The sequence below is a fragment of the Phodopus roborovskii genome, unplaced genomic scaffold (assembly GCF_943737965.1).
Source record: "Phodopus roborovskii unplaced genomic scaffold, PHOROB, whole genome shotgun sequence".
NCBI lineage: Eukaryota > Metazoa > Chordata > Mammalia > Rodentia > Cricetidae > Phodopus > Phodopus roborovskii.
In genome coordinates, this window is record NW_026126517.1 from 21,573,206 (window position 1) to 21,599,244 (window position 26,039).

The 26,039-nt window shown below is 46.1% G+C and overlaps 3 protein-coding genes across 4 annotated transcripts in view; 1 reads left to right on the forward strand and 2 right to left on the reverse strand.

Annotated features, from left to right (window-relative positions):
* Cbl (Cbl proto-oncogene) overlaps positions 1-6,969 on the reverse strand; it is a 76,378-nt gene extending 69,409 nt beyond the window's left edge. Inside the window, exon 1 of the mRNA XM_051197218.1 lies at positions 6,675-6,969. Coding sequence (XP_051053175.1) covers positions 6,675-6,866 — 192 coding nt within the window. The 5' untranslated portion in view covers positions 6,867-6,969. The remainder of the gene's footprint in view (positions 1-6,674) is intronic.
* A 7,833-nt stretch (positions 6,970-14,802) lies between these two features.
* On the forward strand, positions 14,803-20,031 carry Ccdc153 (coiled-coil domain containing 153). 2 transcript variants are annotated; one of them, XM_051196884.1, is made up of 6 exons: positions 14,991-15,093; positions 15,623-15,688; positions 16,524-16,643; positions 17,070-17,162; positions 18,893-19,023; positions 19,857-20,031. In XM_051196884.1, the coding sequence occupies exons 1-6, from the start codon at positions 15,024-15,026 to the stop codon at positions 19,983-19,985; spliced, it is 609 nt and encodes a 202-aa protein (XP_051052841.1). In that variant the 5' UTR covers positions 14,991-15,023; the 3' UTR covers positions 19,986-20,031. The 2 variants fall into 2 exon arrangements, with proteins under 2 accessions (XP_051052842.1, XP_051052841.1); XM_051196885.1 differs by lacking the exon at positions 17,070-17,162 and having other exon boundaries at positions 14,803-15,093.
* An 809-nt stretch (positions 20,032-20,840) lies between these two features.
* On the reverse strand, positions 20,841-24,580 carry Nherf4 (NHERF family PDZ scaffold protein 4). The gene is made up of 10 exons (XM_051197219.1): positions 24,191-24,580; positions 23,980-24,053; positions 23,441-23,652; positions 22,980-23,169; positions 22,748-22,884; positions 22,361-22,565; positions 21,961-22,157; positions 21,670-21,876; positions 21,355-21,555; positions 20,841-21,140 (listed from the first exon to the last, which is right to left on the reverse strand). The coding sequence occupies exons 1-10, from the start codon at positions 24,328-24,330 to the stop codon at positions 21,111-21,113; spliced, it is 1,593 nt and encodes a 530-aa protein (XP_051053176.1). The 5' UTR covers positions 24,331-24,580; the 3' UTR covers positions 20,841-21,110.
* Between the last annotated feature and the right edge of the window lie 1,459 nt (positions 24,581-26,039).

The window sequence follows — 26,039 nt, forward strand, 5'->3', positions numbered from 1 at the left end:
GTAAGTTCCAGATCAGCCTGGTCTACAAGAGCTAGTTCCAAAAACCACAGAGAAACCCTGTCTCAAGGGGAAAAAAAGAAAAAGGAAAAAGAAAAAGAAAAAAAAAGTGGCTATGAGCTGCCATGTGTGTAATGGGAACCCCTGTCCTCTAGGCCCTTAATCCTATTTTTAACCTTTCAACCTTGAACACTGGTCACACAAAACAGTTAATTGCCTCAAATTTCACACATATGGAGTTAATTAAGAATTTTATATCCTCTGGGGGAGTCCAAAAATACACAAAACAACACATTTTCCAGGCATACTGGTAAATACCCAAAACCCCAGCACTTGAGAGGCAAAAGCACGAAGATTAGAAGGTTCAAGGCCAATCTGAGCTACAGTAGAACCTCTCTTAAAAAACCAAAAATATCAAAGACAAAAGTTATATGCCAAGCATGGTAGTGCTCCCAGATCTCTGGAGGCCGAAGCAGCCAGATCTCTGAGTTTGAAGTCAGCCTGATAGAGAAAGCAAGTTCTAGGACAGACAGAGGTACACAGAGAAACCTTTCCTCTAAAAACAAAACCAATTAAAAAAGTAAAAGTAAAAATGGTAAAAGTGCTGGGTGGGGTTGTATTGTGATCCTAGTACCTGGAAAGGGGCAGGAGGTAGTTTGATGAAAAAGACCACTGATTTCAGTGTCAGTCTAGGAAGCAGAGTCTTTGTCTCGTCTCTTCCCCAAATGCCAACTTAGACAACATTAATTAAAATAAGAAAATAACGTGTACACTCATCCATGTTCACCACACAAAATAACCAATACATATAATTTGAAGAACCACTAACTCAGAAGTCAGGCATAGTAGCACATGCCTGCAATCCTAGCACTTGGGAGGCTAAGATTAAGAGGATTGAATGTTCAAGGTCAGCCTCAACTACAATGAGTTCCAGACCAGCCAAAGTAATAGAATGAGCCTGTCCTGGGGAGGAGTAGCCAACAATCATTTCACTGAATGGTACTAGTTAAACATTACCTTAATACCATTTGAGACAATGATGGTGTCACACCAAACAAATGAGGGTAAGAAAGAATCACACTGAGAACCTACATAGGCCACTCTCTACAATCATTGATCCTCTTAGAAATACATCTTTAGGCAATTACCACTCTTTGAACATCACAGTGTACTTACACAAATACGGATGACATAGTTAGTCATGATGCTCACTCTGTATTACAGTAAAAGCTGCTGTAAATAGATATCTAAAATGCTGCTTCCAGCTTAACACTGCATACTATATTCATATTTCATACTACAACATTTCAGTGTTGACTTTTTACTAGAACACATACACTAAAATGAAAAAGTATAATCTAATAAACGTTATACATAAACTACTAACAGCCGTTTGTCATCATTACCAAGTATTACATACTGTAGTAATTGCATGAGCCATAACTGTGACTGGCCTCACAGAGGAATTTATACCAGCACCATCAAATATGACAACAGTGTGTTGTCCTATGAAGTTTAGTAAGGGCTCCATTATTATCTTGTGAGACCAGCATCATCTATGTGGTCTGTGAAATATCCATTTCAAAACTACTGTGAATGGCTTCTGTAACTGAGACTTTGTTGTACACCTGAGAAGGAAGTACATAGAATAACTTATGAAGCCTGAGGAAGTAGGTTAATCCTGGATTCCAAGTCAGAAAATTACTTAACCTCTGATCCTAACTACTTTCACCTATAAAACAAGGATGATACCAATAAATAGCTACAGCAAGAAATAAATTTGTGGCTAAATTAAATTCTTCCACAACAAATCAGAAACAGTAAGTTAGCTAATTAATTTCCACCCACACACCTTTTCCTTCCAGCTAATTTCTTTGGGGCACATAAGCAATTTAATTTAGCAAAACACCTATATACTACCTACTATTGTATAGGATTCCTGAATGGACAGTATAACAGACAAGTAGCTTACATAGCTTACAGCTGCTTTCCTTATGGAGTTTACAAACTTTAGAGGTTGTCTGGAATGGTGCCCTATGGCTATACACCAACAGTCAAGAGGCTGACCTTGGAGAATCACAGAAAGTTGGAGGCCAATCCAGTATACAAACAAAAAAGTCCATGGTGGGGTTCAAGAGAAGAAACAACAAGAAAAGGCTAGGTGTGGTGGTACTTCTTTAATTCCAGTACTTGGTAAACAGAGACAGGCAGATCTATATGAGTTCCAGGTCACAGTGAGAGCCCATCTAAGAGAAAAAGAGAGAGAGAGAGAGAGAGAGAGAGAGAGAGAGAGAGAGAGAGAGAGTGTGTGTGTGTGTGTGTGTGTGTGTGTTGGGGGGGTGCGGGGGGGGGGGGAACGACAAGCAGGAGAGGTTAAGATAAACCCAGAACAAGTATGTCTTGTGTTTAAACCTAAAAGATCCCAGAATACTTTGGACATACTTCAGTAGTCACTTATCATTACAAATCACATATCTCCTAGAGTGTATGAACTTAACACCTAGCATGTGCCTGGAACACAGTATACAAATCAAATGTTAAGAAAGAAAACTTTAAGGAAAGAGGAAAGTAGGAAAGAGCCAGAAGTTCAATGAAACATATGAGCTTAAAATCCAACTAAAGACATTTTACTTTCAAAACAAACTAATTTACCCAATGTTTTTGGGGAGCAGGTATGACCAAAGAAAGATAACCTAAAAAAAGAAAATAATCACATTTTTCTTAACTTTCATTAATTTATTTAGTGTGTGCACACGTGTGCCTGTATACGTCCCATGTTTAGAGGACAACTTGCAGAACTTGGTTCTCTCCTTCCACTTCGTGGGTCCTGAGGCTCAAAACTAAGGTTATCAGACTAACTTGGCAGCAAGTATCTTTACCTGCTAAGCCATCTCACTGGCCCAAAATAATCTGTTCATGAAAATACTTCTTTTAAACTCAAAAACTGAAAGCTTGTGTGGTGATGACTGCCTATAATCCAGGAGGATTGCTATTAGTTCAAGGCCAGATTAAGCTACATAATGGGTTCTAAGACAACCTAGACTATAGTGATCCTACCAACTCTACCACTTCAAAGGAAGAAAATTATGGCCTGCAAGACTATATATCCCCCAGAATCTGAAAGCTAAGAATAATTTTTATAGTTTTAAAACATTAAATGGGATTAAGCATGTAACCAGAAAGACCAAAACATTTACTATCCTTCCCTTTACCAGAAATAATTGCCAACCCCTGCTGTACTTTATAAAGGCATTTTACATCTCACTAAATTAAATATCTTACTGATTTAAAATTTACATGAAGCCAGGTGGTGGTGGTTCACACCTTTAATCCTAGCACTTGGGATGAAGAAGCAGGAAGATCTCTAAATTTGAGGCTAGCTTGGTCTACAGAGTGAGTTCCAGGACAGCCAAGGCTACACTGAAAAACCTTATCTCAAACAACTCCCCAACCACCAAAAAATGTACACGTTAAGGCCACTTATGAGATTTTCCATATCTCTTCCCTGCCTAGTCTTTAACATACTAGCAAGTTTCTTTACAGAGAAATAATTGTGTAAATATTACAATATCCTGGTAAGACAAAAAAATTGGTTACGTTACGTCTATTTTAAAGGTTAAATGTTCTAACACGAGCATTTTTTTCTAACAAGCTTAAATCCCACATGGCCGAGCAAACTGAGCCTATGTTAAGCAAAGGCCACAACTTACATCAGCTGGAAAGAGACCAGCAATACCTAGGGCTAACTTGGTAAACTCACTAGTAGCAGGCTGGACTAACACACATCTAACTTTTACAAGAGCAAAACAGGTATGAAATGATGACTCAGGACTCACTACTTAATTTCACATATCTGAAAGATGCAGTGAGGAGCTGGAGACCTGGATCAATGGTTAAGAGCACTGCTGCCCTTGCAGAAGACTAAGGTTCAATTCCCCAAACCTGCATGGAAGTTCACAACAGTCTGTTACTCCATTTCCAGGTGATCAGACTCCTTCTTCTGGCCCTCTCACAAGGACCAGGCATACATGGAATAAAAATACACTCATACATATAAAATACACTCATACATATAAAATAAAAATAAAATGGTATAATGACCCCATTTAAAGACTTCAAAAGGGGGAACAGCAAGATGGTAAAGATACACTGGGACTCATTTGATGGAAGGAGCAAACCAACTCCCACACGTCTTTCTCTGATCTCCACACTTGAGCTATGGCATGCATAAAAACATCCAAACATATACACACAAAGCAAATAATGTATATTTTTTAAAAAGACCTTTAAAAAATGAAGTAAAAAGAAACCCCAAAACTCCAAGGGCAAAGGAGATGGTACAACCTAGCAAGTATTAGATAAGTACTAAGTAATAACTTAATGCAGGAAAAACTGAGAAAATCTGCAAGTCTGAGAGGTGGCACAAACCTGCAGGCCTAACACAGAAAGGACCAAGCTTTCACTTTGCCACAATTAGTAGCATGTCACGGGACACAATGCCAAAACTATCTTCAGAGACAATCAGTAAACAACAAAACACCCTGCCTTCCTCAACTGAAATGCAAAAGCTGGAAGCTGACTGTACTTGAAATGACCAAAACTTAAACGTAGTTTCACTCAAAACTGTAAGAGACTGTAAGTAATTAAATGTATCTAGAAAAAACTCAGAATCTAATACTCTCAAGTGATGAAAGCGGAAGACATCATAAAATAAAGGAGGGTTTGCATAGATCACCATGGAGAATATTACTAGCTATAATCTATCTTTCACTGGCAGAAACACCATTTCAAAAACTTCATCATTTTAAGGAAGTCACTCCCACTTCCTATATGGGAAACTAACTAGAAATGAAAACTATTTTTCTATACCATGAGTTCCCAACAGTTAAGTTCCCAAAATATAAACCTATAAACTTCAGATTGTAAAGACATTCAATATTTTTTAAATTGTCAACACATGGATCTAGGCAGCACTTGACAGGCTGAGGCAGAAGGATTGCTGTGAGTTCCAGACTGGCATGAGATACAGTGAAAGCTTGACCCAAGAAACAAACAAGGATTCATTAATTCCCCAGCATCTCCAGACAGCCACAGTTATATTGGGGCTGGAGAGTTGGTGCAGTGGCTAAGAGCAGTTGTTCATACAGAAGACCCAGGTTCAATTTCCAAAACCCATATGGTGGCTCACAAGCATCCATAACTCTAGTTCCAGGAGAGTTATGGCCTCAAGGGCACTGGATGCATGGTGCACAGCCATATATGCACACAACATATCCATACACAAAATAAAAATCTAAGTTAAAAAAAGAAACAAAATTTCAGCACATCCCTGTAGTGGTTTTATAATTTCCAATAATAAAGTTAGTTCCATATCAAAATAATCACCACACAAGTACTTATATCATTAATTACAATGCCAGTTGAGACAGGAGAGGGAGGCTCCCACAACTCAAATTACTTAAGGTAGGGAAAAATCAGCCCTGGAAAAGTGGCTCTGAAACCACTGGTATGCACTGCATGAGTGTTAATTCTCACACAGGACTTGTTAAGCATTTATATAGCAGTTACATTTGCCAAGTGCTTCATAATAATTTTATTGGCTGTTTCTAGTCCAAAACAACCCATGGAGAACTTTACAGAAGAGGAACCCGGGCCCAGAGAGGAACCAAAGCAAACAAAGTTTACCCTGGAGGAAATAACACCATTTGCTTACACGCCAGATCCTCCTAATCACATTTATCTGCAATAGGGATTTTGAAAAACTAATGAATATGATAAGAATCAAAGAAACAGCTCGTTGACTTTGAACAAAATGTTGAGATTGCGTGTACACTTTTAAGTAGTTGAGCCAACTGCAAGACTACATTATACAGACACAACTATAAGGAAGTAAGAGTCTCCCGAATGACAGGCTTAAAGAGCTAAACATAAAGTGTTAACCCCACCCTGTAACTGATTTTAAAATGGCTATCAAAGGGGTTCACGAAACAAGCTCAAAGTCAGGTTCTGAAAAAAATGGGGAGATAGGCCCGTTACAAAAATCAAACACTACAGCCCAGCTAAAAGCACTGCGTGCAAGAGGAAGTTCTGTACAAGTCTGACTGCAATTTGGCACGCTCAGTCAGTCCACCTTTCGAAAGATAATGGCTCTAACCAAAACTTGTGGTTTAACCAGTGCCTATCTCAGCCCCAGCAATGGATTACATCCAGCACTTCGCAAGACAACAACAACAAAAAAAAACTTAAGCCATCCTTAGCAGTGAAGGGAAGTTCCTTCCCTGGCCCCATTTAAACCCACCTCGTTCTTTGATCTTCGTGTTACATCTTAATGAGAAAAAAACTATAACCTCACCCAGACCGCAGTCAGCCCTGCCGTCCCGTCCCCTGACCCAGGACGACTCCTCTTCCAAGCTCTCAAATCCAACACTCATGCCTCAGGCCCACCTCCCAGGGCCCACTCGGCGACCCACATCCCCAAGCTCCGCACCCCCATCGCACTTCCGCCCGGGTGGCGCGGTGACCAGCCCTCCCCCAGCCCCCACCCCATCTTTGTCTGGCTCCCCCACACCTCAACGTTCGCAACTGCCAACGGCAGCCCTCCCTCCCTCCCTCCCCACCGCCCACGCCCACCCGGCGCGGCGCGCGCCCGCCCGCCCGCCGGCCCGCAGGCCGCTCACCTTGTCCATGAGCTTCCAGCACTTCTCCACCATCTTCTTGTCCACCGTGCCGGGAGGGTGCGGGCTGAGGTGGTGGTGGTGGTGGTGGTGCGGCTGGAAGGCGTCCTTCATGAGCCCGATGAGGCCGCCGGCTCCCGAGCCCCCCGAGCCGCTGCCGCCGGCTCCCGAGCTCTTCTTCACGTTGCCGGCCATGGCCAGCGAAGGGTCGGGAGCCCGCTCGGCCGCGAGCGAGAGAAATGAGCGGGCCGAGAAGGAGGGGCCTCTCCTCCGGCAGCCACCGCCGGCGCTCGCAGCCCAGGGAGTGAGAGGGAGGCGCCCGCCCGGAGGCGCGCCCCTGTGCGAGCGCGAGCACAGCCTGCGCCGCGGGGGCGCGCGCCGCAGACCGGCCAGCCGCGGACGCCGCAGCGACCCCCAACTCGCGCGCGAGCTCACGAGCACCCGCGTGCCCAGCAGCTCCCGGAAAGCCTTGACCAAGTTTCCGCGCCCACGGCTCCCTCCCCTTACCCTCAGGGATGGGGCGGGGCGGGGCCACCCGGGGCGGGGCCCAGAGGAGACTCGGTGCCTGCGCCCCCTGCTGGAGAAGCGAGGAATGGAAGGAAAGAGGTGGGGTCCAAGGTAGAACCTGCGCACTAGGCAGAAGCCTTGCCGTCCATGTTCTTTGTGGACTGGGCTAGGTGCCTCCGGGAGTGAGTCATAGCTATGATCCGAGTAAGACAGGTAGGGATGCAAGGAGTCTTAACGTCAAGTCTTTTACCCACTCCCGACAAATGTGGAGGTTGACTTTAGAGTTATGTATTCATCTTGTAGGAAAATGGAGAAGACCAAAAGTTCTTTCTCCACTCGCTTGGAATTGAACCTGTCACCTAACACATCCTAGACAAGCATCCCACCCACCTTGAGCTATATCTCTACTCCACCATCTTGTTTCACCGTGTATCCCTGGCTGCCTTGGAATTTGTGTTGTAGACCAGGGAGGCCTCGAACTCACAGAGATTCACAAGTCTCTACCTCCTGAGTGCTGGGTATTTATAACCGGCAGCGAATGGGAATTAGGATACTGCAGCTTTTTGCGGACTGGTTAAGCCCCAGAAAAGGCTTGGGACACTTAAATCTCAAGCTCTTTCAGGCCCTTTTTTTTTTTTTTTTTTTTTTTTTTTTTTTTTACAAGTAACTTTCTTTTAAGTAACTTTTAAGTTTTTAAGTAAACTTTCTTTCTGTAGAGCAGTTCCGTTTCTGGGAACTGAATATGTATTTAAAGATTCTACTGCTCAGCGGAATGCACTGCCAACACGAGGCCCCGCCCACAAAGCCTCTGAGGCAGCTGAGAGCGCTGGTCAGAGGGGTTCTTGTATACAGGGAACAGAAATTCAGCTCCCAGTCGCTTCCGCTTCCTTAATCTTAAGGCTTCATTGGAAGAACTTTGAAAATAGGAACTTCTTTTCCAAAGACAGAAGTGCCCTGCCTTGATTTGCCAATCAATTTTTTTTTTTTTTAGCTTCAAAGGACTTACTTGCCATTAAGTACTCAGCTCCTCCCTTCCACCAAGCCCTTGACTAGCTTGTTGAGCTTATCCAGCACTTCAAGAGAGGAAAATGTCTATGAGCTCCAGAGCTATTCAGTCTCACAACTTTGGTTTGCAAATCACTCTTTTCTTCCTTCCTTCCTCTCTTTGTTGTTTATTTGTTTTTGTTTGTTTTGAGTTTGGGGGGTTGTTGTCGTTTTTTGTTTTTTCCAAGACAAGGTCTCACTCTGTAGCTCTGGCTCTCCTGGAACTCACTATGTAGACCAGGCTAACCTCCAACTCACAGAGATCCTCCTGCCTCTGCCTCCCTGATGCTGGGATTAAAGGCATAAAGCCTTTTAACATTTTCTACCTAGAAAAAAAAAATAGACGAATCTATCAAAGAAAAATCTAGGCAATGCCCTAAAATTATTGTCACAACTTTGTAAGGCCTGTGCCCCAACCTAGTTGCTGACCTTCCTTTTGACTCTCTGTAATGTTAAAACCTTCCTCACTAACACTGTCAGTTCATCTTGTCACTGACAGAAGCACACACACTCACAAACTAAACTTTTAAACCCTCCCCGTTGTTGCATCTGTAATGAAATTAGGAGTCACAATCTTAAAGTTGTATACTACTCCAAGATACACTGATCCTATCCTGGATAGCTCTCCAAGTCACAAAACACAATAGTTACATTTTTGTCACCATCACTGAGTGTATTCTCTCTGCTTAGAGTGTGCATCTAAGATCCAAATCAGTTGGGCAGGGCAAGCTGGTGCAAGCCTGCAGTCTGGGAACTTGGGAGGCTGAAGTTTAGACAGAAGAGAGGAGATCCTATCTCAAAACAAAGGGAAGACACTAGCTCAAGCGTCACACAGAGAAAGCTAGTTCTTCACATTTCTAATTGCCTCTTGTTTCTTCTGGGGATTGAAACCCAGGCCTCATATATACTAGGCAGGTACCAGTCCACTAAGCTGTATCACCTGCCCCATTTGTCTGGCTTTGTGAGAGAGTGTCACTGTGCATCCCAGGCAGACCTCATCTCATTACAGAAATCCTCTTGCCTCAGCCTCCTGAGTACTAGGATTACAAGTATGTACCAGTGTGCCTGGCTAATACTTCTCTCATTAGTCATATCATGACATGCTATAAACTATCTTGCCAATATAGGATCTGCTATAGTACTTGGCATTATATGGGTACACCAGGGTATTTTTCAGTCCCAGATTCAATGCAGTACACAATATTTACCTATGGAATTCTCTCTCTCTCTCTCTCTCTCTCTCTCTCTCTCTCTCTCTCTGTGTGTGTGTGTGTGTGTGTGTGTGTGTGTGTGTGTGTGTGTGTGTGTGTCCATGTCCTATGGGCTCACGAGCTTTTCTAAATGTAAAATCCATATCTCCAGATTTGTTAAGATTTCCAATCTAGAGAGGGTGGTTTTGCCTTTAATCCCAGCACTGCGGAGGCAGAGGCAGGCATATCTCTGTGAATTTAAGGCCAGCCTGGTCTACAGAGTAAGTTTTAGGCCAGCCAGGGGTACACAGAGAAACCCTGCCTTGAAAATAATGAAAGAATAATAATAATATTTTCTGTCTGAAGCTGGGAATAGTGATATAGTCCTTTAATCCCAGTTCTTGGGTGGCAGATGCTCTAAGTTCAAAATGCTCTATATAGTGAGTTCCAGGACAGGCAGGGTTACAGGGAGACCTTTTCTCAAAGAAAAAAAAACATTTCTGGGGCTGAAGAGGCTGGAGAGATGGCTCAGCAGTTAAGAGCACTACTGGCTGCTCTTCCAGAGGACCTGAGTTCAATTCCCAGCACCCACATAAAAGCTCACAACTGTCTGTAACTCCAGTTCCAGGGGATCTGGCACCCTCACACAGACACACGTGCAGGCAAAACACCAATGCACATAAAAATAAATCTTTTTAAAAAAAGGTGGAAAACAATTGAAGATATTTGATGTTGATCTCCACACACCCACATGCATGCATTCCTGAATGCACATTTGCACACACCCCCACACACAGAAGACCACATACACACACACACACACACAAACGACCACACACACACAAGACCACATATACACACCACACACACACACAAGACCACATATACACACCACATACACACATATACACAAGACCACGTATACACACTACACACACACATGACCACATACACACACATACACACAAGACCACATACACACACCACACACATACACAAGACCACACATACACACAAGACCACATACATACACACATACACACAAGACACACATACACACCACACACACACACAAGACCACGTACACACCCACACACCCACACATACACACAAGATTTCCAATCTGTATTGTCCTCAGAAAGACTACATGGCATGGAATTATATAGCATACAGTTTGTTTCTGCTGCAACAGGCCACATTTCTTTCTTTTTGGTTTGTTTGCTGTATTTCATACAACAGTGTTAGAGTTCATTGATACTGAAGCTACAGCACTGAATCATTAGGAGGACACAATTTTTGAAATTCTAGCAAAACTCTGATTTGTGTTTGATACATGCTTGTTAGAATTTCCTGTATGCACAGTGTCACCAAGGGCTGCATTTGACCTCCATGCTCTGTCTGCCCCATATGTACAGTATCACCAAGAGCTACATTTGACCCCTATGGTCTATCTGTCCTAGAACTGTCACTGCTGGCTTATATGAAAGCTGCCAACTTTCCCCGAACCATGGGAAAGGTGGAGAATTTGCCAGAAACCTGAGTATCCATCATGATACTGTGACCTTGACCCTTCCTGCCAATTTTCTGGTAAAAGCATAGTAGCTATCACAGGAACAAAAGACAGTGACCCAACACTGGATGCCTATACCATCCCCCAGGGTTAGCAGTGACATCCTTGTCTTCAGAGCCGGATACTGCTAACCTCTCGTGTGTCTATCAGAGAAGTGGCCAAGAGCCCAGGAGCTCTTCCCCCAGAGGGAAGCAGAGAGAGGAAATGAAAAACCATACTATGTTTTACACTTTTTAATAGCTCGAAATCCAGCCCAGATAAGATGGACACAATTTTCTAGTTTTAGAGATTGGAAAGCCATACACCTCCAGGCCTTTGCAAAATTGTCTACCATGTCCAGAAGAACGCACACACCATCCCTCCCTCCCACCCCAACCCCCACCCCTGCCCACTCTCTCCGATGCCCAAATTCCTACCTGCTCCTACTAACCCTACCAGACCAATTCCTCTCAGCCAGCAAGTCCTTCAAGTTTATCAGTCACCCTTCTTGACCCTTCTAGGCATCAGGAATAGGCAGGCTCTCCACTTCCTGGTGGTAGCTGCCTTGCCCTGGATTGCAAGTAGCTTTTGCTGCCCTCCTAAACTTACCTAGGAGATAAGCCTCAGACCAGGTCCTGGAGTCTCACACATACTTGTTTAATCATATAAAAATCAAAAAAAGGATGCATGGGTCACATCCAAACAGATTTTCTCCCGTGTTAGTTGTGATGCTCTTTCTGTGCAGAGACATCTGCACTGCAACCAAGAAAAATGTTTATTATCCCTCCATCCTAAGCAACTGTTGCTTTCTTTTTCCCTCCCCCACCCCTGTTTTGTCCTTTTGGTGACAGGTCTCATTTTGTTTCCCAGGCTGATACTGAATACCTGGGCCAAAGAGTCCTCCCAGGTAGCTAGGACTATACAAGTGTGTCATTCTGCCCAGCTCACAGTTCCTGTAGGCAAGTGGCTCTCAACTTGTGGGTGAAGACCTCTCTGGGGGTTGAAGGACCCTTTCCAAGGGGGTCTCCTAAGACCATCTGAAAATATAGATATTTATATTACAAGTTATAACAGTAGCAAAATTACAGGTATGAAGTAGTAACGAAAATGATTTTATGGTTGAAGGTTACCATAACATGAAGAATTGCATTCAAGGGTCTCAGCATTAGGAAGGGTAGGAAAAAACTGCTGTGGACCAAGGCCATTGGGTCTCTGATCAAGCCATATTTCTTTTAATATATAAATAACCAATCTATATTTAAGAAAAACAAGTGACCTTCCTCTCTATCATCTCCTCAAAGCTCTTGTCTAGATCAGGATGTAGTGGTGCCTTCCTTTAATTCCAACCCTCAAGAGGCAGAGGTAGTTTGAGGCCAACCTAATGTACATAGTGAGCTCCAGACCAGCCAGGCTAAACAGTAAGCTTGCCTTTAGTTCCAGCACTTGGGAGGCAGAGGCAGGGAGATCTCTATAAGTTTAAGGCCAGCCTGGTTTACAGAGGGAATTCCAGGACAGGCTCCAAAGCAATACAGAGAAACCTGTCTCAAAAAACAAAAATATTTGTGTTTATTAATTTAAATAATCTGCCTAAGTGTGTGCACATGAGTGAGTCTCCTGGAAGAGCAGCTAGTGTCCTTAAATTCTGAGCCATCTCTCCAGTTCCCACAAAAATTTTAACAGAAAAGAGATAGGTCTACTAAAATTATCTTTCTATTTCTTGATTCTATGCTGAAGTCAATAAAAAAAGGAGGACCTTTTACTCACAGTTTTATTTGTAAATATTTATTTTTATTTTATTTATTTTCTGAATATGTTCTAGCAATGGGGGTGGAATGCTGAACACAATGCCATCCCTATTCTGGGTTACGTTGGGGCCAGTTCATCACATGACAGGTGGCACTCTCTTTTACTTCACTTCACCTTGACCTCAAACCACATCCTGACTCTGCACCTGAAAGTCAGTTGACTGAACATATCTGTAAGACAAATGCTCTCGTAAAGCCTGAGGTATTGCTTGTACTCCGTCACTTCTGTCCTCAATGTGTCGTTCCAATCACCAACATGAGTGACACAGTGACCCAGTGGAAGAAGTCCCAAACACACTCCTGAAGCAAAGGGAAGGGCAGGAGCTCCCATGCATGCTAGCACAGGGAGAGGAATAAATGAAAACATGGTGGGAAATGAGAAGAAAGAGTCCGGGAAGGAAGTGTGCACAAGGCTCACCAGCCCCAAGTTCCATGGGTTGCAATCACCACAGAGACCAGTCTGACCCCTCTCTTTCCTCTATGAAATGTGCAGTGATGTCTGGAGACGTGGTTCCATGTGAAGAGCAAGTACTGCTCATGCAGAGCCCCTCAGTTTGGTTCCTAGCACCAACCACACTGATGGGCTGCCCACAAGAGCCTAACTCCAACTCTAGGCTCTCCAATGCTCTCTTCTAGCTTCTTTGGGTACTGCACTCACATGCACAAACCCACACAAATATAGCATAGTTAAAAATTAAAAATCTTTTCTAAGATATCTGCCATGGGGTTACATAGACCTTCTGCTTGTTCCTCACGGGTGAGACATTTTCCTCCCACATCTTGTACCTGTTTCTGCAGATTTGCTTCCAATAATATGCAGTTGACCAAAATTTAAGGGACTAGAATAGACAGAAGTGCCTAAAAGGAGTCTGTAGATCCTACGGGGAGGAAGGCTTGCTGTTTCATTCTATGTATGGTGCCCTTGTGATGCCCAGTGATGGCATGGTTCCAAGATGGAGCCCTCCCAGATGGAGGAGGCAATAGCAAGCTACCCATCATACTCTATGCCCACAATCAATTTTTTAAAATCACACACAAGATGCTAGAAAGCATCCCCCAAAGAGAATCTTCCCCAATATTGTTTAAGAAATAATAAACTGCAAAATTTAGGAGACTCCGGTCAAAGCAAGTCCACTAGAGGGAGTGCTAACCAACTCTATGCTTCAGGGACTTGGGGGGCCTCTAAACACCTGTCTGCAGATTAACCCCATAAAGAAATGGGGGAGTGAGACAATAGTTAACTGGGAGAGAAAGAAGACCTGGGAACACACCACCGAGGTCTAGGGCTTTCAGGAACTACAAAACTTATACACCAAGAAATCCAAGCTGAGCAAAATCAAATACTTCAATTCCTGACTCTGCCTTATGTGTGGCTCCACCTCTTTCTTCTCTGTTCTCATTTCTCTTAAGTGGAAAACTCTCTCAACTACCTGTGCCAGCATGAGTTTCCTACACAAAGCCACAGATAGCCTTTCTGAAGCAGATCTCAAGTTCCAAAGTAAATCATGTCACTGTGTCCATGAGACAATGGGATGTAAAGTGCCTGTGATGGCTACTCTCCCTGCCTTTCCTCTACATCTGGGAAGCACTAGATTTCTAGGCTGCAAAGTATCCAGATGATAGGCAGGGCCTGTGTAGACATGAATAATAGCTATGCAGCTCCAAGGCCTTTTCTTTAGGGTCTTTTCTTTGGGGGTAAGAGGAGAATCTACCTAAAGGAACTTTGTGTGAGCCAGTTTGGCCTATCCTACCTGCCTATGAACACAGTGTTTCATGGTTGCCTGGACAGCAGGCAGTCTCCAGAAATCCATCATCCCAGTTCTTGCTCCTGCCTCTTGGGGAAGCTTCTCCACCCTCGATTGGCTCTCAGGACCCAGGCTCCTCCCTAGGTTCAGTCTGCTTGGGACACTCTTTACCTTCCCCCATGGAGTGTCATTCCCCAGGGAGACAGCACACAAGCAAGAGAAGGTCCTCCAGGTAGGAAAGGGAGAGTAAGCATGCTGGGGAGAGAGAAGGGACCAGGTCTAGAGATTTATGTTCTCTAAGAGGGCTGACACTGCTGCCCATAGAATTGTTCTACCTCCCAGCCCTGCCTGGGGTTCCCAGGAGACCAAGAACCAAAGCTTCTATAAAGTGTGAGATCACTGGGAGATTAGCATTCTGACTGTCCTGAGACTCCTACCTCTGTCAGGAGCCAGGAGAGCATCTCTGTATGCAGACCTGCACAGAAAGTCTTCCCTCCCCCAGGACAGCAAGGATGCCGCCTAAAACCAAAGGAAAGGGGAGGAAAACTGGGGCACAAAAGAAGAAAAAAAATTCCAGTCCTGGTGAGTCACGGGGTGTACCTGAGACATAAAGGTCCTCGGAAGGAACCCAGCCCTCTGGGCAACAACATGGAGTGGATTTGTTTTGGTTTTGTCTTTTGTTCTTTTGACACAGGGTCACTATGGGACCCAGGCTGGCCTCAAACATATCCTCTGCCCCAGTCTTCTTAGTGACGGGATTACAGGCGTTGCCACCACACTTGGCTAGGGTGAAGTGTCCTTGCCCTTCTCTTCAGAGCCTTGAGACCAGATTCCATGGGGCCTAGGAAATGGGGAATGCCTCTCTCCCAAATTCCCCCTGGAGCCCCATCTAGCTCTTTGCCCTCGACATACTTTTCATCCTTATTTTGAGCACCCACCATTCACATGGCAGTGAAGACTCAGCCACTCAACTGTAAATTTACCAGATTTGCCATTGGGCATCCCTCATCCAGCGACCTTCCTCCATGACGCAAGAAGAAGTGCAGGTGGTAGGAACACTGGGGTGGGACCAAGATAAGGATAACCTAAGACTATCATCTTGCCAGGACAGATGCAGAGTCTGAGGCCAAGCATAGGCTGGTCCTGCTGGAGAAGGAGCTGCTTCAGGACCACTTAGGTAAGAAGTTTGAAGCCTCAGGAGACCGCAGAGATAAAATGTTCTTGTTAGGGTTGTCGTTACTGTGATGAAACATCATGACCAAATCAACTTGGGGAGGAAAGGGTTTATTTGGCTTATGCTTTCAAATCACTGTTTATTATTGAAGTCAGGATAGGAATCAAACAGGGCAGGAACTTGGAAGCAAGAACTGATGCAGTGGTCATGGAGGATGCTGCTTACTGGCTTGCTCAGCCTGCTTTCTTATAGAATGCAGGACCACCAGCTCAGGGGTGGCACCATCCACAGTGGGCAGGCCCTCCCCATTAATCACTAATTAAGAAAATGCCGTAAAGGCTTGCCTACAGCCCGATTTTATGGAGACATTTTCTCAGTTGAGGCTCCCTCTTCTCTGATGGCTCTAGCTTATGTCAAGTTGACAATAAACTAGCCACCCAATGGATGGCACATAGGACCTTTCTGGGTTCTTGGGGAACTGGAAGTTTGAACTGTGTGCAGGGCTAAATCGAGCTAGCCATTGCCTGTTCACAAGATTGTGAGGAAGGGCTAGGCAGTGAAGATCAATGAAAGAAGCTATCCTCCCCTCCACCTCCAGCATTGGGAGTGGAATCACAACTTGGGAAAGCCATTGTCTTTTAGTGGCCAGAACAAAGAGGAAATAGTGAGTTAGGAATGAAAACCCTATGGGTTTTGGATAGGGCAACTAATAAAGAGTATAAGAAATTGACACCTGTCACTAAGTTCCCAGAGGTAAGCATAGCTCACAGAGGCTACAGTGATTGGTTCTGTGGGACCCACAGTCCAGACCTGAGCATGGCTCTGACACTGCCCACAGCTCTCCAGAGGGATGAGACCCGCAGAGCCAAGGCTTCTGAAGACAGGCTGAAGCAGAGGTTGCAAGGGCTGGAAGCTGAACTGGAACGGGCCCAAAGCGAAGGGAAGGCTGTATATGCAGGTATGATTTGTCTGGCCCTGTGGGCAGGACACAGGGGCATAGAAGAGGGCAACCAAGGAAGTTGGGCAATTCAAGGAAGAGAAATGAAGAGGAATTCTAACTGCCATACCCTACTCCGCTGTCCCTGAATAGGCAGGGTCCTGAGAACCAAAGACAGATCCCTGGTAGAATGCGGATTACCACATTCTAGAGTGTCTAATGCTGCATGCTTGCTATCTGTGTGAAACATAATGCAGCCACTGCCCTTTATCTTTATTTTTGGGAGTGAGTGCTGGTGTGGAGGGTAGGGGGGAAGGGTGTGGTTTCCGATCTCCCAAACCTTAAGGTCTCCCAAGTTTCTTAGTTCTGTTCCTTGAGTGAGACTCTCCCCCACATTCAACCTCATTTCCTTTCTTCATGCCTCCATCCCTATGGCTCATACCTCAGAGATGAGCCGCCAGCGTCGGGCCCTGCAAGAGGAGTTGAGGACCCAAAGCAAGCAGCTGGAGGAGAAAGTGAGAGGCCTACAGGAACAGCTAGGTAGTCCCCGTTGCTCACCCCTTTTCCCCAGGCTCATGAACAATCATGGAAGAGTGGACTTGGGAGGTCCTTCACTAGATGTCTACAATTACAATCTTCTGGTTGAATTTTAACTAGGGTCACCTTCACCCTAGCCTTCCTCTGAACTTAGAGTTCAGTGGCACAAACCCCTATGCCAGGGGCTGGACTTGGCTTCTCAGGGAGTTGGCTCAGCAGTTAAGAGCACTTGTTCTTACAGAGAACCTGAGCCAGCACCCTCATAGTGGCTCACAAACCATCTGTAACCCAATCCCTAGGAGATCTAATGCTCTTTTCTGATCTCCACAGACATCCACATGGTGCAGGCAAAGCACTCATACACATAAAATAACAAAATAAATAACTCTTCAAAAAAAATTTTTAAAAAGCCATCTAAGATAGAAGTAAAGAAAAGGTAGGACTATCATCCCCTTCCCCCCTTTGCACATCAGTTACCCCTTCACTGACTTGTCTGTCTTAAACAAAACACATTTCTTATTAGTTTAGCTGACTTTTGCAACCAAACTACAGAAAGCAGTAGACTTAATTTACTTCAGTATCTTTAAAGCTGGGCACCTGGTAGAAGGCCTTAAATTACTACTTGTTAAATCGGTGAATAGGCCATTCATATAGGAAGACAGGTCAGAAGAGGGCATCAGATCCCCTGGAACTGGAGTTAAGGATGATTCTGAGTCACTGGGAACGAAAACTGGGTCCTCTGCAAGAGCTGCCGCCAGAGCTCTTAACAACTGAGCATTGCTCCTGCCGCCTCCTGAAGTCTTCTTCCTCAAAAAGCCCAAGGTAGACTTGAACTCACAGTGATCCTCCAGCCTCAGTCTCCTGAGTTGTGGGATTACAGGTGTGAGCTATCACATCCAAAATATCTTCAGTTTTTCTATAAATATTCATGAGCTGCTTATACAGGCCAGGGCTTCATCTCTAACCCAACTCTAGCCTTCTTTCAGACTAAAACTCAACATTTACTGCACCCCCGCCACATTAGGTGCTATGTCATCCATTTTCACATTTTAGGGTCACAGCAAACAAGAGGAGCCTAAATCACTTTCTCTCCAAAGGTAAAGCAGGGAGGGGCTAGAGAAGGTTTAACCATTACAAACACTGGCTGCCCTTCCTGAGTGTCTGGCTTTGATTCCCAGCACCCACATGGTGACTCAGAACCGTTATAATTCCAGTTTCTGAGGATCCGATATAATTCCCTCTTCTGCTCTCCACAGGCACCTGCATACAGGTACACACATAGACACATGGGGGGACGTGGATAAAATTATTTTTCAGAGATTTATTTATTTATTATGTATGGAGTTCTGCCCATGTATGCCTGCACACCAGAAGAGGGCACCAGATCTCATTATAGATGGTTGTGAACCACCATGACGTTGCTAGGAGTTGATCTCAGGACCTTTGGAAAAGTAGTCAGTGTTCTGAGACATCTCTCCAGCCCAATAAAGTTATTTTTAAAACCCAGATATAAAATTAAATAAAAAGATGTATAGAGAAACTGCACCATGTTAGTTGGCACAAGTCTATAATCTTAACCCTGGGAGATAGAGAAGATCTGTCTTGCAATGTTTTATAGAGACTTTGGAAAGTTGGTGACCCTGGAAGTCTGTAACGACCCTGCCAAAGTTGGTTAGTGCTCCTAGTGTAGAGACACCATCCTGTCTTCTTTATCACTCTGCCCTGCTCCCTAGAAACATGCCAAAGGGAGGCTAAGGCAGCAAGGGAAGAGACTGAGCAAGCCCTCAGAGAGCAAGATGAAACCCTGGCTCAGCTTCGTGCCCACGTGGCAAACATGGAGGCCGAATATGAGGAAATCTTGCATGTAAGCACTACTCCCTGGAAGCCATCTTCTCAGAATCCCATAACCCTCCACCCCTATGCTCCCAACTAGTGTGATGACCCACAACCTAAGGGAGCCATGTTCTATTCTAAGTGTAAAAGGAAGATGCAACCATTGACAGAGCCAGTGACTTACCCAGTACTTTGGTGGCTAAGGCAGGAAGATTTTGAGTTCAAGGTCAACATTGGCCACAATGTACTTCGTAGCTGTTGCGTAGTGAGAATCAGATCAAAATAATCAGGGGCTGTAGGGATAGGGCAATAGTAGAGCTCTAGCCTAGTATGCATGGGTTCAACCACCCCAACAAAGGTTGGGGGGACAGGAAGAGGAGTGCGGAGAAGAAGGAGCAGGGAAAGAAAGGAATGGCACAAGTTTGCAATGGTACTATTCAGGAAGCTGAGACAGGAGGATCATAGGTCCAAGGCCAAGCTAGGTACAGAGTTCAAGGCCAGCAAAGGCAGTATAGTAAAAGACTCTGCCTCAAAATAAAAGGTAAAAAGAGGGATTGATGAACAGCTCAGTGGACAGGGTGCTTGTCTAGCATGTGTGAGGCCTTAGTTACATCCTGAGTGCTGAAGAGAGAGAGAACAATGGGAAGCCAGGAATGGTTGCAATTCAGCACTTGGGAAGCTAAAGCAGGAGATCTGAGTACAAAGCCAGCCAGGACTACAAAGCAAGGGTGCCTTACAGAAGAAAGGAAGGAAGAAAAGAAAAGGAGGCCATTGTCAAATAACTATTCCTAACCAAGCTGGGCAACCTAATGCAACATTGGCCCTTCCCTCTTTTCCTGGGAGCTGAGAGTTTTGTGTTCACAGGGCAGCCTGGACTGTCTCTTGGCCAAGCTGAGAGCCACCAAGCCTCAGTGGGATGCAGCTGTGCTGAGACTTCACACCAGGCACAAGGAGCAGCTACGTCAATTTGCCCTCAACCCCCTGGAACTTTGAGGCCATTGCCCTCTAATCTCTGAGGCCTAGCAATAAAGCAACTTGGTGTAGAATTCAACAGAAGTGTGGGTTGTGTCCTTTGGCAATGAGGAATGGCTCTCGTGGGGACATCTATATTGTGGGTTAACCCATTGTCTTAGTGTCCTAAACACTGAACAATAAGAAATAGACAAGGTTCTAATCCCTCTCCTACAGAAACTAGATCCCATCCCCTTAAGCCTGGAGCACCTTTGGTTCCTTTAAACTACCATGGCTTATCCTCACCAACAAAAACACAAAGCCAGATGTCTATGGAAAGACTATATTTACTTATTTATTTGGACAGTGGCATACTAAGTTGTTCATATAGAGGCTAGAGGACAACTTCCAGGAATTGGTTCTCTTCTTCTACTACAGGGTTCTGAGGATTGAACTAAGATTGTCAGGCTTAGCAGCAAGCACCTTTACCACCTGAGCCATCTCACTGGCCCACTGGGAAAGGTTATAATGGGACATTACAGTGGCCTGGAACCAGCTCCCAACTTTCCCAACTTTCTTTCTTCCTTCCTCTTTCCTTTCTTTTTGGTTTTATAAATCAGGGTTTTTCTGTAGCTTTGGAGCCTGTCCTAGAACTTGCTCTTGTAGACCAGGCTGACCTTGAAGTCACAAAGATCCACTTGCCTCTGCCTCCCGAGTGGTAGGATTAAAGGCATGTTTCACCAACGCCCAGCTCCAAGTTTCTAAGGTGTCCACAGAAGGGAAATATGGCTGATCTCCAAATCCTCATGCCATAAAATTCTGGAATCACAGTTAGCTTAAGTTCTCAATGGCTTCAATCCTAAATATCTCCACAGCATCACCTCTTTGGGCAGAAGAAATTCATCTTTGTAACACAGGTCCTCAGAACGTCTACAGAACATCCTGTGTAGACTTGGGGTCCCTCATGGGGCCTCTGTCCTCACCCCTCTGCTGGAGGTAGGCTTGTGAGAAGGGAAGAAGGTCCCTGGCAGTCATGTGGTCATTGGTGTCTGAATCTTCCAGCTCCCACTTCCAGTTTGGAGACACCATTCCTAGCTCCCTCCACCTCAGGGTGCAGGAGCAAGGGCAGGAAAACCACTAGGCAAGTCTGTGCCAAACAGGTGTATCCTATAGCAACTCTGAGGCCAGGGTCCAGCCCTACACGGAGAGAAGGACAGAGTCAGTTTGGAACCAGAAGATTTCATTTTCCTGCTCCAACATGTTCTGACTGCCCAGGAATGGGACTTGTTTGATGGGTCCTCCGTCCCCACCTCCTATGACCTACAGTTCCCCCATACACATCCCACACAGCTCTACCCAACAACCCTCCTCTCTGTCCTTTTCATAACTCCATCTATTTGTTTGACTTCACCTTTCCAGACTCCGAGGAAATCCAGGCTTCTAAGCCCTGTGGATTCCTAGCTGCCAGCTTCAAGCAGAGGGGTGGCTCGGCCTCAGCCAGCTGCTGAAGCCTGTTCAGGTCAGTGTCACCACCCACAGGATATCCGTTCACCTCCAAAACTGCATCTCCCATTTGTAGCCCTGCTCGGGCAGCTGAGCCTCCTGGGGTCACCTGGCAGTACAGGGAAGACACACAGAAACACTGGTCAAATGTTCTAAGGCTGGTGGGCAGTGGAAGGTAGGGATAAATGATGGAAAGAAGCCAAGGTGTGTGGGCATCAGTCACCTGGGAGATGAAGAGACGAGGCTCACTGGCCACACAACAGAGTCTGAATCCATAGCCACCTCCGGGCCCAGGGTACAAGAAGCATTGGCGGGAGTCAACAGTGCCAGAAGGTTCAATTGCATCTTCAACTGGAAGATCCTTGGTTTCTGCCAGAGGGGAGGCAGCCATCTCTGTGTTCTCCAAGAATAGGAGGGGAGACAGCCGTACCTGGGTGTGGGGCAGAGAGAGCAAAGCTGAGGCACCTGAGCCCTGCTCCATTCCTACCCCTCCCTAACCCTGTCACTTGCGCACCATGCTGAAGAAGCGGTCAGCCTCAGGATCGACGACAATGAGGGAGACGAAAGAGCCCTGTGCTCGGATCCTGGACACGGTTTCCTCATGGCCCAACCCGTCCACGCTCTCCCCAGCCACAGCCACCAGGCGGTCCCCAGCCTTCATCCCAGCCTTGTCAGCTGGCAGTCCTGGATCCACTTCCCACAAGAACTGCCCTGGGACATAGACACATTTACTTCTCCTCCCTGACTTACCCCCATGCTCTCCCAGGGACTAACCCTGCAGTACATGGGGGGATGCTCAAGAGCTGTAGCTCAGACTGGAGCACCTCCCATGGACACTGAGAAGCATGCAACTGGATGTGTATGACCATCCTAAGGCCCACTTCCTACCCCTGCCCTCTGGGGCTGCCACTCACCAAGGCGACCATCCAAGCCCTTCTCCTCCCGGAGCAGGAACCCAAAGCCTTGAGGCCCTTTCTCTATGTTTAGACAGCGGGGCTTGGCAGGCAGTGCCCAGCCCTCTGCCAGGGGTGCAGCAAGAGGCATTCCCAGTTGATGACACTGTTCCTCTACCTCCGGCCCTGCCACCAGCAGAGTCACCTGATCTCCACTCTGCAAAAGCTGTGGGGACCCAGCAAGTATATAAGCATGAACCATCCATGTGGGGATGGAGAGGCAGATATCTCCTCAATACCTCCCCCCAGGCCCACACAAACTGTAGAGAATAAAAAAGAAGGGTGACATACACAGACCCTCAGATCCGGAGGCAGGGTTCACATAGCAGCCACCACAGGAAGCCTTACCTTCCTACTGAGCTGGCTGGAAGTGAACTTCTCCACACAGACCCCATTCACTTCTAGCAGCCGGGCCCCAGGGGGCACCCCTGCCCTCTCAGCAGCTCCTCCAGCACTGAGCACAAGCCAGAAAGGACCCCGATTTCCTAAAGGCAGACAAAGTAACTCCCAGTCTGCTCCTTGCCTAGAACAGAGGCTGAGTCCCCATCCCTGACCACCCCACCTCAGGCCCTAAGCTCACCATGGGTGATGCTGAAACCAAAGCCACCTTCGTCTTTCACTACGTGGCACAACCGGGGCCTGACCTCAGAGCCTAGGGACGGACAACAGAGGACATCGCTCCCCTGCTGAGCACGCACCACATCATGCACTTGTTGTGCTAGGACAGTCAGCAACACCCGGGGGCCGCTGGCCCGGATGTAGCGCACTACCTATAAAAGGATGGGGGGGAAGCAAAAGAGGTTGGCCTCCTGGTGGAGTCCCAGGACCCCTTATAACTTGCATTGTCACTGTAGAAACCAGTTCTATAGGTGCCTTTATCAAGTCACTCTCTAGCTGGGTACCTCCAAATCATGGGTTCTAGGGAGAGTGAGGCATGGCCGATGCATCAGAGTGCCTAGGCTAGTTAGTGTTGGCTCCTCTTCCTATGGAAGTGCTATGGGATGTTCCTTTTGTATACAAGGAGTCCCAGCTCAGCCTCACCATTGCATAGTCCTCATGTTCCACATTGTTATTGTTCACCGCTAGGATCCGGTCTCCTACCCGGAGACCATGGCGCTGGGCAGAAGTGCCTGGATCTACCCTGCACACCACATAGTCAGCCTTGCCCAGCTGCTGCTGCAGATGGAACCCAAAACTCGTTTTCTCCTCTTTGCTCAGCAGACAGAAGCGAGGCCGCTGCAGGTTCCAGGGATCTGGAGGAGAAGATAGTTCGGAAAAAAAAAAAAAAAAAAAAAAAAAGAGGGGCACACAGTCCAAGTATGGGACCATCAGATGACTGGTAGCCCCACCTCCTGTCAGAGCACTGGGCAGCTTCCAACCAGTGAGAAGGTGGGCTTTAGAGCCAAATGGATACTTCATGGACCGGGTGGCTAACACAAAGGGTGAGCTGCCTCCCTCTACCTCTGCTTAGTTACTGATATCAGAGGGAGGCAGTTAGTGGTTACCAAGGTGATAGGAGGCTGTGTGGTGCTGTACTATCTCTAGGGAAAGGTAATGGTTGCCAGGGGTGAGGGGGTTACCAGATTGGTCCTGGTCTTCAGCCAGGGAGAGAACGGGATTGTCAATGCCCAGCCTTGGATTAAACTTAAACTTCCTGTAAGGAGGCAGCAGAGAGAGGCAAGTAAGAGAAGTATGTAGCTAGACTGGGGGTCCCAGGTCCTACTTGAGGTGCTGATGAGAGCTGAGAGCTCCACCCCCAACCTTCGATCTTCTTCAACCCTCATAACTTACAGAGTTAACGAGGCTGTGTCTCGAGTATCTGCTGGACAAGAGAGAGTTAGAATAGAGACGCACTCCTCCCCGAGATGGGACTTCCATAGTAAAAACCTGAAAGGGCTCAGGAACCCTAGACCCCTCCCATTCTGCTCCATTATCTTCACACGCAGGAATGTTGACTCCCCTTTATTTCCCTTCCCCAGTTCTGTGGCACATAAATCTGAGACTATCCGCGCAGGGTGTGGACCAGGAAGATAGGCGCACACACTCACCTCACTCCCGTTTAGCGCTATCTATTGCCTCAGACCTACAAGCCCTAATATCAAGTGTGTTCTAGACCCAAAGATTCCAAATCTGTCCCCTCTGCTGCTGCCCAAAGTCCCCTTTCAAGGATATCTCCCCACCTCCTACCTGCAGTTGCCTCCATAGTTGGATCAGTGACCCAGGACTTAGAGTAGGGACAAGGTTCATTATAACCAGCTGACCCTCCCACCTGCCCCCTCCCGAGTCACGCCTCCTTGAAAACCTGCAAGGAAGCAATAGGGTAATGGTTAACAGCAATGGGACTTATTCTCTGGAAAGTGTATGTCTATGTTCCCTCTGCTCTAAATCCTGGGCCCTATCTTTCTCAAGAGAGCCTCTAATGATCCCAACTGTTCTTGTGCCCAGAAAAAAGTAGATCACTGGTCATTGGAATTCCAAGCTGGGGACAGTAAGTATGAAAAGGGGGACAGGAATTCTAAGGCCCAGCATGGACAACCTCATCCCAGGGTCTTACATGCAGCCCCTCCAGCAACAAAATTATCTAAAGATATTTGTGCCTCTCCCTTTGGCTATCAGACTATTCAAACAATGAATCCCAAAGAATCGGAATTTCTCCAGGAATCTTAAACTGAAAAACAGAAAAAAGATAAAGCTCTCCTTGGTGCCAGCCAGAATTTGTCTTCTAAGAAGAGATGTCACAGAGTTCTGATAATTTGTCAGATCACTTCAAGGGACAGACTGGAACAGAGTCAATGAACATTGGTTCGAGACCACACCGTGACAGGACTGCTTAGTAGGCATACCTCTTACCTTCTACTCTATTTAAATCTAACCCCAGGTCAGGACCCTGAAAGATGAGCTGGGGGTGAGGGGTCACTGGACCTCTCCCTGATGAGCCACCTCAGACAAATCTCCTTTCTCCACTTTGCTAAGTTAAAAAAAATTATTCATTTATAGCCTGGAGGTGGTGGTACACACCTTTAATCCCAGCACTTGGGAGACAGAGGCAGGCAGATTTCTGTGGGTTTGAGACCAGCCTGGTCTACAGAGCAAGTGCCAGGACAGTCAGGGTTAAATTTTTTTTTTTTTTTTTTTTTTGAAGGTCAGGGAATGGAGAGAGTGAGAGAGGAAAGTGTGTGTGTGTGTGTGTGTGTGTGTGTGTGTGTGTGTGTGTGTGTGTGAGTCACCCACAGAGGCCAGGAGAGGATGCTGAATCCCCTGGAGCTGGAGTTACAAGTGGTTGTGAGTTCCCCCACCATGTGGTTGCTGGGAATTCAACTCCTGTCCTCTGGAAGAGCAGCGAGAGTTCTGAACCTGTTTGCTGAACCATCTCTCCAGCCTTTCTCTGCGTTTGCATTATTCTTTTTAAATAGCTTATCGAGGATTAGTGAGTGACAGAGCTCAGCTTGTTAGGGCTGCCAGAGCCCAGGCATAGAGGTACTAGAACTCCAGCAATACTGCTGCCTCTGAGTCTAGTGGCCAGGAGCTATCCTCAATAGAAGGTAAACCAGACTAACCCTCTCTTGGGATCACCAAGCAAGGAAGAAGAGACCACAGGGAGTGGAAGATGCATAGCTTTTTAATAGCAGCAAGGTGGGCA